We start from the raw sequence: 12,191 nt of genomic DNA, 5'->3' as shown, positions 1-12,191 counted from the left end.
TTGTGAGACTACTTGCAGTCTCAGTAATGGTGATCATGAAACAAGCACCAATTGTTGTAAAAATGTAAAAACCCATCTGGTTCACTAATGCCCTTTAGGGAAGGAAATCTGCCATCCTTACCCAGTCTAGCCTACATGTGACTCCAGAGCCACAGCAATGTGGTTGACTCTTAACTGCCTTCTACCTGAGGGCAGTCGAAGATGAACAAGAAATGCTGGCTTTGCCAGTGAAGCCCACATTTCATGAAAGAAGAGAGAACAACAAAAAGGAAGGTGACCAAAGGCTTGGTTTGGAGTAGGGTCTTAAATGGGGAGAGAGAGATTCGGAGATTAGGACCTGGCTGGGTGGAAGTTTCATTGGCAGTGGTGGAGCGATTAAAATTGGGGATGTGCGGTTGGTCAGAATTGGAGGAGTGAAGAGACCTCAGAGGAAATTAGGAAGTACCCTCTCCTTTCCGTCTCCCCTATGTATCGTAGAATTTGTACATATATAATGAACAAGAGGGTCGCCAGGGAGAGCATTAGCCACTCAAGGAGAAGGAGGGAATCCATGCGTGGGCGAAGTATTAAATGAGTATTGTGCGTCAGTATTCACCAAAGAGAAGGACTTGGTGGATGATGAGTCTGGGGAAGGGTGTGTAGATAGTTTGGGTCATGTTGAGATCAAAACATGATGAAGCCGCATTTGGGGCACCAAGTTCTGGTCATCACATTACCAGAACGATGTGAAAGCTTTGGAGAGAGTATGAAGAAGACTCACTAGGGTGTTGCCTGGCCTCGAGGGCATTGGCTGTGAAGAGAGGTTGAATAAACTAAGACTGTTTTCACTGGAAAGATGGAGGCTGAGGGGAGACCTGATAGAGGTCTACAAAATCATGAGAGGCATAGACAGGGTGAACTGTCAGAGGCTTTTTCCCAGGATAGAAGTGTTAATTACAAGGGGCACAGATTCAAGGTGAGAGGGGGAAAGTTTAAGGGAGATGTGCGGGAGATGTTTTTCACCTAGAGTAGTGAGTGCTTAGAACAGTCTTAGTTTATTCGGGAAAAAGATACACAAATCTGAGGTCACGTACCAGCCGACTCAAGAACATCTTCCTCCGTGCAGCCATCAGACTTTTTAATGGATCTATCATATATTACACTGATCTTTCTCTACTGCCTAACTATGAGTATAACACTACGTTCTGTACTCCTTTCTTCTCCCCTAAGCACTCTATGAACGGTATGTTCTGTCTGTATAGTGTGCAAGAAACAATACTTCGCATTGTATCCCAATACATGTGACAATAATAAATCAAATCAAAAGGGGAGACCAAAGAATGGTTTGAAGGCAAGGATGGGGATTTTTTAAACTGAAGTGTGCCCATGTTGGGAGCTGGTGGCCAGTGTAGGTTGGTGAGCACAGAGAACGGTGTGACTAACGTTAAAAAAGGTGTTTAGCATTATATCTTTCAAATGTTCGCTGAAGTTACAGAGATTGTCTGGTGGCCACCTCAAATACAACACTGGAATCAGAGGCACCAATGAGAAGTTGATAGAACCATGGAAAAGTTACAGCACAGAAGAAGGTTATTCAGCCCATCTTGTCCATGCCAGCCCAAGGACACTCAGGTGCCCTTTCTGATCCCATTCTCCTACACCCCACCCAGAGCTTACAGCAATTAAGCTGCAGGTCCAGGTGTTTTGTTAAAGGATTTTAGGGCCTCTGCCTCCACCACCAAGTTCCAAGTCTGTCACTCAGCAGAAAACTCCATCATCAGAACTCTCCATTCACCTGACGAAGAGGGAAACCTCGAAAGCTTGTGAGTTTACTATCAAATAAATCGGTTGGACTTAAACCTGGTGTTATCAGACTTCTTACTGTACTCACCAGAAAAGGCAGAGATCTGGGGATAGCCACCCTTTAGCCATTGGATAATGCTGTCCTGTTGACCTGTGCCACCGTATTCCAGGACATTGCCACACTAGAACAGACAGCAGTTCCAGCCACGCTGTGACTCACCCACAGCAAATCCAATTGTTGTGCCTTTGAGGTAAGCCTTTCCACTCCTTATTTCCAGTCTGGGATGGTTTTTAAAATTTCAGTTGATAGAAACTTAGAAACTGAAAGAAGTAGGAGGCTATTTGGCCTTCAAGCTTGCTCTGCCATTCATTATGATCATGGCTGATCATCAAATTTAATATCCTGACCCCACCACCCCCCCCTTTCCCCTCATGTCCCTTGATCCCTTTAGCCCCAAGAGCCAAATCTAATTTCTTCTTGAAATCACGCAACGTTTTGGCCTCAACTATTTCTGTGGTAGTGTAGAAAACAGATGTTCGAGAGGCACAGCAAACTTTCATATAGAATCCCTACAGTGCAGAAGGAGGTTGTTCGGCCCATTGGGTCTGCACCAATACCATTCCCTACCAAGGCCCTATCCCCATAACCTCACATATTTGCCCTGCTAATCCCACCGACTCTAAGGGGCAGTTTAGCTTGGCCATTCCATTTAGCCCACAGTTCTTGGGACACTAAGGGATGGTTCAGCATGGCTAATCCACCTAACCTGCACATCTTTGTACACTAACTGGCATTTAGCATGGCTAATCTACCTAAGCTACACATCTTTGGACATTAAGGAGCAATTTGGCGTGGCTATGATTGCAACACTACATTCTGCACCCTCTCCTTTCCTTCTCCCTTATGTACGCTAACCTGCACATCTTTGGACACTAAGGGGAATTTAACATGGCCAATCCACCTAACCTGTACATCTTTGGACTGTGGGAGGAAACCAGAGCAGCCGGAGGAAACCCATGCAGATCTGGGGAGAAAGTGCAGACTCCGTATAGACAGTCAGCCGAGACCAGAATTGCAGCTGAGTGCCTGGCGCTGCGAGGCAAACCACAGATACCTGATTGTCTTGGCATCACATCATGTCACACGAGATTCTGAACTAGCTTGTGGCGTTCGGAAGATCGCAGTGAAGGGAGTGGAGGAGTGTTAAGGCCGTGAGTCACAGCTATATCAGGATCCAAATGTAGGACGGGGAAAACCTTACCTGTGCAGCATGAGGAAGTCACACTGAGAATTTCTGACACCAGAACAATTGATTTGGAAACTTCAGATTTACAAAGGAAAGAGGCAGATTGCAAAATATCTCAAGGTTGAAAAACAGTAGATGCACTTTGCTTAATGGGCATCAGGTGCAATAAACAATGCTGCACCCTTCTGTCTAAATTTCCAAACCAGCCAAGATCACTTAGGTGAAACCGCCTTCAATCTTCTCAGTTTACTTAATGTCCCCAACCTTTTCCCTTACCCTCCCCAGCATGCCTGTGTTTAGTTAACTTCATCCATGCCAAATACTGCTGATTGTTTGGCCTAGAATTGGGTGATTGTAAGTGACGTGGCTCAGAAGCACCCTTTGTGGGCCAGCTTTAGTGAATAAAAGTTCAGCCACTTTGTCCAACACCAAGATCGCCATTAAACGTTGGCCGAATACGGGTGCCGTGTGCATGGCAAGTGCTTTGGCTACACATTTCTGAAGTCGCTTTGCAAAACCTGGGTGGCACAGTGGGTTAGCACTGCTGTCTCACTGTGCCAGAGACCTAGGTTCAATTCCTGGCTTGGGTGACTTTTTTTCAATATAATTGTTCATGGAATGTGGGTGTGACTGACTGAACCAGCATTTATTGCCCATCTCTGAGGGCATTTAAGAGGCAACCACATTGCTGTGGCTTTGGCATCACATATAGGCCAGACCAGGTAAGGATGTCAGATTTCCTTTCCAAATAGTTTTTTTCTGACAATTGACAACAGTTTCATGGTCATCAGTAGACTTTTAATTCTAGATTTTATTGAATTCAAATTTCACAATCTGCCATGGCAGGATTGGACCCGGGACCCCAGAGCATTACCATGAGTTTCTGGATTACAAGTCCAGTGATAATACCACTACACCACTGCCTCCTTTTCATGTCTGTGTGGAGTCTGCACATTCTCCCCGTGTCTGTGTGGGTTTCCTCCAGGTGCTCCGGTTTCCTTCCACATTCCAAAGATGTGTGGTTTAGTTGGATTGACCATGCTAAATTGCCCCTTAGTGTCAGGGAGACTAGCTAGAGTAAATGCATGTGGTGATGGGGATAGGCCTGGGGTGGGATTGTGGTCGGTGGAGACTCGATGGACCGAATGGCTCTTTTCTGCTTTGTAGGGATTCTGTGATATCCATGATAACCAGTGATGGCACTAATTCCAGGAAAGGCCCACAATGCATTTCTGCTGCTGATTGCTTGCTGGTTTTGACCACGATTAGAGAGATAAGGTGGGGGGGTGGGGGAGGGGTGGGGTAAGGCTGTGATGGGCTTGAAAGCAAGGGAGGAGAATGTTCAAAATCAAGGAATTGCTTGACAGAGAGACAATCTATCTGTGTGAGTACAGGGAGTGGGACTTTGTACCTGTTTGGACAGAGCTAGCAGAGCTTTGGATGAGCTCAGGTTTACAGGAGGTTAGAATGTGGGAGACCAGCCAGGACAACTTTAGACAGATCATTAGATAGACATGTAGAGTCTAGGCGTACATTCCCAGTCTTGTGCTGATAATGTGCGCCAAACAATGCTGTCTTCCTCAACAGTGCCAGTTCAGAGCAGGTCAATGTTTCTGTGACACACTTGGAATCGATTAAGAAGTCTCACAACACCAGGTTAAAGTCCAACAGGGTTGTTTGGTGTCATGAGATTTCGGAGTGCTGCTCTTTCATCAGGCGACTCACTGATGAAGGGGCAACACTCCAAAAGCTCATGACACCAAATAAACCAGTTGGACTTTAATCTGGAGTTGAGAGGCTTTTTACTGTGCCCATCCCCGTCCAGTGCTGGTATCTCCACATCACACTTGGAATCATCATGAAAACAAAAATTGGCACAATTGCAGACAGTGACAAGGATTGTCAAAGGATACAGCAGGATATTGATAGATTGCAGACTTGGGCAGTGAAGTGATAAATGGAGTTTAATCCAGACAAATGTGAAGTGATGCATTTTGGATGATCAAATTCACACGTGAGTTATACAGTAAATGGCAGAACCCCTAGTTTCATTGACATACAGAGGGATCTGGGCGTACGGGTCCACAGATCCCTGGAAGTGGCAATACAGGTGGATAAGGTAGACAAGAAGCATGCGGCATGCTTGCTTTTATTGGCTGGGGCAAAGAAATTAGCGCAGCAGGATGGAAGGGAGAATTGTCTATTGTTTCTTCGCGCTATACTGAAAGTAGAGAAGAAGAGGAGAGGGTGCAGAATGTAGTGTAACAGTCATAGCTAGGGTGTGCAGAATGATCAGCTTAATGTAAGGTAGGTCCATCCAGAAGTCTGACAGCAGCAGGGAAGAAGCTGTTCTTGAGTCGGTTGATATTTGACGTCAGACTTTTGTATCTTTTTCCCGAAGGAAGAAGGTGGAAGGGAGAATGTCCGGGGTGCTGGGGTCCTTAATTGTGCTGGCTGCCTTCCCGAAGCAACAGGTAGTATGCTGTAGTGTAGTCAGTGGATGGGAGGCTGGTTTGAGTGATGGACTGGACTTCGTTCACAACCCTTTGTAGTATCTTTGCAATCTTGGACAGAGCAGGAGCCATACAAAGCTGTAAAAAATCCAGTAAGAATGCTTTCTTCAGTGCATCTGTAAACGTTGATGAGAATTATAATGGATATGCCAAATTTCCTTAGTCTCCTGAGAAAGTAAAGGCATTGGTGGGCTTTCTTAACTATAGTGTTGGCATGGAGGGACCAGAACAGATTATTGGTGATCTAGACATCTAAAAACTTGAAGCTGTCGACCATTTCCACTTCTTCACCATTGATGTGGACGGGGATAGAAAGCAAGACTGGCAACTATTACAGATATGTTGCAAAGTATGTCACAGCCAGCAAGTGGAGTCACTGTGATAATGTAGAAAACACAACAACATGATAATGGCCAGACAGTGTGATGTTGCTAGAAGAATAAATGTTGCTTATCCCCTCCTGTTTGTGGAAACAAAGCCGTGGGATTTTCATTAGAATCCCTACAGTGTAGAAGGAGGCCATTCAGCCTATCGAGTCTGCACCGACCACAATCCCAGCCAGGCCCTGTCCCCGTAACCCCATGTATTTACCCTAGCTATTTGCCTTGACCCTTAGGGGCAATTTAGCATGGCTAATCCATCTAACCCACACATCACTAAAGTATGGGAGGAAACTGGAACACCTGGAGGAAACCCACGCAGACACGGGGAGAACATGCAAACTCCACACAGACAGTGACCCAAGCCGCGAATTGAACCCAGGTCTTTAACGCTGTGAGGCAGCAGTGCTAACCACTGTGCCGCCCCTTCTGTGCTCGTCTGAATGGGCAGACAATATCTCATCTGAAAAATGGAAGCTTTGACAATCCCTTACTGTTGTCAGTATTACACAGGGAATGTCAACCTAGATATAGGCTGGAATTTTACTACCGTGCCTGCCACGGGGATCGGAGTGGGCGAGAGGCGGACAGTGGAAATGTCTATGTAATAAGTCCTCAGAGGCAGAAGTCCCTTCTTCAAAACCCCACTACTTACAAGTCTGAAGACAGCATAAATGGTGCTTTCAGTGAGTGGTCTACACTAAATACAAAGCATTTTTACAAAGTGGTTAAATACAAAGCAAGAGGCTCCCTAATTTCACCCTTAGTCTGGAAGTTCATATTCTAAGAGGCCCACCTGAATTGCTTGATTAAAGTCATTACACTCCGTTGACTTCAGGCGGGATTTTACGGTTTCAGGATGAGTGAGGCCGTAAAATCCCACCCCTATTGTCAAGCCCCTGGAGTGGGGCTTGATTGAACCCAGGACCCTTCTGATACAGAGGTGAGCATGTTACCAACAAGTGTTGACATCTCTGTAATCCAGGCAGTAGAATTGTGATGGATAAAGGCAAAATACTGCAGATGCTGGAGTCTAAAACAAAGACAGAAAATGCTGGAAAATCTCAACAGGTCCAACAGCATCTGTGGAGAGAGAATAGAGCCAACATTTCGAGTCAGAGCTGAAGACAAGCAAAATCTGACAAGCCTTACACTGTGAGAGTGAGGGTGGGGGTTGGGGTAAGAATAGCATAGACAAAAAAGGCAAAGGGAATGTAAATGGTGGTGATAAAGGCTGAGAATGGTGCTAATAGCATCCATAAAGAGGTCAGAATGTGCAAATGGCAGGACACAATGGCAGTTGGCCCTAGTGGGGTGGGGGGAAGGGGGGAAATGAGATGGAAAGCGAGATTTAAGAAGGGCAAAAATAAAAATAAGAATATATAAAAAAACTCACTGTCCTGACGTCGAACTATATTGGCCGTTCCTTCACAGTCCTTTAAATTCTGGAATTCATAGGATCTATTTTACAATGAAGAAGGATACAGACCCTATTCCCGTAACACCACATATTTACTCTGTTAATTCCACCCCCCCCCCGACAATATAGAATTCCAGCAGTGCAGAAGGAGGCCATTTGGCCCATCGAGTCTGCACTAACAATAATCCCACACAGACCCTATTCCTGTAACCCCACATATTTACCCTGCTAACCCTCCTCCCCGACACTAGAGTCAATTTACCATGGTCAATCAACCTAACCCGCACATTTTTGGAGCTCTGTCCCTAACAGTATTGTGGGTTAACCCACAGCATTTGGACTGCAGCGATTCAAGAAGGCAACTCACCCCCACCTTCTCAAGGGCAACTAGGGATGGGCAATAAATGCTGACCAGGCAGCAATGCCCATGTCCAATGAATGAATAAAATAAATGTATGAATAAGACAGAAAGAAGAAATGAAGTAAAATGGGATGAAGGTGGAGGAGAGGGTTATACTCTGAAGTTGTTGAACTCAACGTTCAGTCCGAAAGGCTGTAAAGTGTCCAGTTGAAAGATGACGTACTGTTCCTCCAGTTTGCAATATTTAACAATACGGTGTCTAATACAGTGAAGAAGGATTCTTTCTTTCTCAAATACGTTTCTTCTCCTCCCTTAGGAGAAACGACCAATCCCAGAACCAAGTCGGAATGGTGAGTGTTGTTATTCCTTTCTATCCAAGGTTCCGCAACTCAGCATTAAATTCTACATTAAAGTTTAAAGTTTATTTATCAGTGTCACAAGTCGGCTTACACTAACACTTCAGTAAAATGAAAATCCCCTAGAACACTCCGGCACCTGTTCTGATACACTGAGGGAGAATTTAGCAAGGCCAACTCTTCCTATTATAAAAGGGATATTATTAAACTAGAAACAGCGCAGAAAACATTTATTAAGATGCTACCAGGACTTGATGGTTTGAGTTATAAGGAGAGGTTGGATAGACTGGGGCTTTTTTCCCTGGAATGTAGGAGACCTAGAGGTGATCTTATAGAGGTCTATAAAATAATGAGGGACATAGATCAGCTAGGTAGTCAACATCTTTTCCCAAAGGTAGGAGAATTTAAAACTAGAGGTCATAGGTTTAAGGTGAGAAGGGAGAGATACAAAAGGATCCAGAGGGACATTTTTTTCACACAGAGGGTGGTGAGTGTCTGGAATGAGCTGCCACAGGTAGTAATAGTGGAGGTGAGTACAATTTTGTCTTTTAAAAAGCATTTAGATAGTTACATGGGTAAGATGGGTATAGAGGGATATGGGTCAAATGCAGACAAATTGGGACTAGCTAGGGGTTAAAAAAAAAAGGGCGGCAAGGACAAGTTTCCATGTTGTCAACCTCTATGACTCTAATGCTCCTAACCAGCATGTCTTTTGGGCTGTGGGAGGAATCCAGAGCATCTGGAGAAAACCCATGCAGACACAGGGAGAATGTACAGACTCCACACAGACAGTGACCTTAGCCGGGAATCGAACCTGGGTCCCTGGCGCTGTGAGCCACCATGCTCTCCCTACGTTTCGGGTGCAATACCATTAATCTTTAAGTAATAAAATAATTTTAATCTGTTTTATTTTTATTGTTTTATTTAGGGTGGCACTGTGACACAGTGGTTAGGACTGCTGCCTCACAGGCCAGGGACCCTGGGTTCGATTCCCAGCTTGAATCACTGTCTGTGTGGAGTTTGCATGTTTTCCCTGTGTCTGCGTGGGTTTCCTCCAGGTTCTCTGGTTTCCTCCCACAGTCCAAAAGATGTGCAAGTTAGTTGCATTGACCTGAACAGGCACCAGAGTGTGGTGACTAGGAGAATTTCATGGTAACTTCATTGCAGTGTTAATGTAAGCCTTACTTGTGACTAATAACTTTTTAACTTTAATTTTGAGATTTAGAAGTCAAACTCTTTATCATTTTCATAATGTGCACAAATGTCATAAAAATGATACACAGGATTCATAATTGATAATTTCATGGAATCATAAAATGGTTTTAGAAGGAGACCATTTGGCCCTTTATATCTGTGCCGACTCTTTCGCAGTGGACATACTATTAGTCTCAGCCACTTGCTAATTTGCCGAAGCCCTCCAAGCTTTCCTTTTCAAATATTTATTTATTCATTTCTCTTTGGCAAGTGATTGTTGAATCTGCTTCTCCCCCCCTCACTGTGGCAAAGCAGTTCACCTTGATTCAGGGTGCAGGACTGGAGTCAGGCCGGTGTTCACGCACACACACGATTTACAAAAGCAGCTTCCACTATTGAAGTGGGATTTTGTGTAAGAGCAACCATGTGGAATCTGGAGTGTGCAGATCAGAATAGGTAAGAGGAGGTCTGAACTTGGCAAATTCACATGGAAAACCAAAGTACCCTTTCGATAGAGTTCTGGGACACCGTTGAGAAATGTAGCGTGTCCTTTGGGATTGTTAAAACTGGTCATGATTGTGCATCTTTCATGCACCAACCCATTGCAACTGTAGAAGAGGAAGCCAATGGTCAAAGGAATGCGAAGGAGATGTCCAGCCTCCAAGGAAATGTCCAAAAATTGTCCAACTGTCTAGGAAATGCCCAGCTATAAATTGTCAAAGCTACCCAGGCAGTGTTGATGCTGATCAGGAACTGCCAAAGGATACTAATTGAATTGGCCTAGAATGGTAGGTAAGAATGAAAGGTGGTGGAGGGTCATAAATTGGCATGCATTGGCACTACTTGGCATAGGGCTGGATAGAGGGGCATTAAGTTGGCATACAGGAAGTTCTATATACTTCTATATAGAGTGTATATAGAAGAGCACTAAGTTGATTTGATTTATTACTGTCACATGTATTGGGATACAGTAAAATGTATTTGTCTATACAGCAGTGCTAACCACTGAGTCACTGTGCCAGAAATGTGGTTGACTCTCAACTGCCCTCGGGAAACTAGGGATGGGCAATAAATTCGGGCCTGCCAGCAACACCCAAGTCCCACGAATAAAAACCTGTGGTCCTTTTGCCAGTATCTATTAACCCTTTTGCTACCGAGCCCAGAAGCAGTTTCTCCTTTCATATTCTGTTTCCTTCTCTATGAGTCGTATGCTTTGTATCCAAAAGAGAAAATCTTTTGGATTGGTCTGGCAGCATCTGTAAGGAGAGAAAAGAGCTGATGTTTCGAGTCCAGATGACCCATTGCCAAAGCTAAAAGGCATAGAAAGTGGGAGATATTTGTACTGCAGGGTGAACGAATGAATAGTGAGTCATAGCCACAAAAACCAGGGGAAAAGACTACTAATAGATGTCTATTAACTAATACACTAACTAACATAATATGCTTTGCATAGCGCGCAAGAAACAGTACTTTTCACTGTGAGCTAATACATATGACAATAATAAATCGACTCAAATCAAATCGAATCTGGCAAAAGTCTTCATGTTTAAAAGTAAGATAGGGTGTGCCTCTAGGGTATTAACAATGGAAACTGGTGATACAGTAAGGTTTGCAGTTTCTTTTTCCAGCCCTGGGAAGAATGGAATGCAGTGTTGTAAGACTCCTGTTATTGTGACACACAATTGGGTAATATTTCCTGAAGGAAGGGTCAGGCACTTGGATCATTGCACTGATGGAAAGTTTCTGGAAACTCCAAGAATGTAGAAACTTTAGACTAAAACAAAAAGATGGTTAGTAAATCTTTCCTTGTTTCAACCAGCATTCTTGCAAGTTGTCGACTGATGAGGCAACTCATGTTAAGCTGCTAAATGTGCAGATATCCCAAATCCCGGAAGGGAAATTTGGAACGCCAGATCTTAGCTTTCTATTTTGCAATTTTACATCATGTGAGGCAAGTTTAAATTCATTTATTAGTGTCACAAGTCAGCTGGCGTTAACACTGCAGTGAAGTCACTGTGAAAGTCTCCCAGTCGCCACACTCCGGCACCTGTTTGGGTACACTGACGGAGAATTTAGCACAGCAAATGCACACCTAACCAGCACATCTTTCAGACTGTGGGAGGAAACCGGAGCACCCGGATGAAACCCACACAGACAGAGTGAGAAAGTGCAAACTCCACACAGTGACCCAAGCCAGGAATTTAACCCAGGTCCCTGGTGCTGTTAAAGTTTAAGTTTATTTATTAGTGTCGCAAGTCGGCTGACATTAAAACTGTAATGAAGTTACTGTGAAAATCCCCTAATCGCCACACTCCTGTGCCTGTTTGGGTACACTGAAGGCGAATTTAGCGTGGCCAATGCAGCTAACCAGCAAGTCTTTCAGACTGTGGGAGGAACCTGGAGGAAACCCACACAGACACGGTGAGAACGTGCAAGCTCCGCGCAGACAGTGACCCATGCCAGGAATCGAACCTGGGTCCCTGGCGCTGTGAGGCAGCACTGCTAACCACTGTGCCTGGAATGGCAGGTCTGTCATATGAAGAGAGACTATGTTAGGATTATATTCATTGGAGTTTAGAAGAGTGAGAGGTAATCTTATAGAAACTTATAAAATTCTAACAGGGTTAGAGAGGATTCTTTCAAAACGAATGGTGGGGAGAGTCCAGAGCTAGGGTCATAGTTTGAGGATAAGGGGTAAACCTTTTAGAACTGAGGCAGGGAGAAATTTCTTCACCCAGAGGGTGGTGAATGTGTGGAATTCAGTCCCACAGAAAGTAAATCTGATTTCAAGAAGAAATTAGATACGGCTGTTGGGGCTAAAGGGATTGAGAGATATGGAGAGAAGGGAGATTCAGGAAATTGAATTTGATGATCAGCCACAATCAGAATAAATGGCAGAGCAGGCTCAAAGGGCCAAAGTGCCTACTCCTGCTTCTAG

General features: G+C 44.5%; 1 protein-coding gene across 1 annotated transcript in view; it reads left to right on the top strand.

Annotated features, from left to right (window-relative positions):
- Positions 1 to 12,191, top strand: part of LOC145360665 (sorbitol dehydrogenase-like) — an 87,072-nt gene that overhangs the window by 43,531 nt on the left and 31,350 nt on the right. The window contains exons 2-4 of the mRNA XM_080216014.1: positions 196 to 273; positions 4,337 to 4,413; positions 8,020 to 8,053. Of these exons, the coding sequence (XP_080072140.1) occupies positions 196 to 273; positions 4,337 to 4,413; positions 8,020 to 8,053 (189 nt within the window). The remainder of the gene's footprint in view (positions 1 to 195; positions 274 to 4,336; positions 4,414 to 8,019; positions 8,054 to 12,191) is intronic.

Source organism: Carcharhinus amblyrhynchos, chromosome 32 (genome assembly GCF_965287045.1).
Source record: "Carcharhinus amblyrhynchos chromosome 32, sCarAmb.v2.hapA, whole genome shotgun sequence".
Lineage (NCBI taxonomy): Eukaryota > Metazoa > Chordata > Chondrichthyes > Carcharhiniformes > Carcharhinidae > Carcharhinus > Carcharhinus amblyrhynchos.
This window is presented reverse-complemented; position numbering and strand designations above follow the sequence as displayed.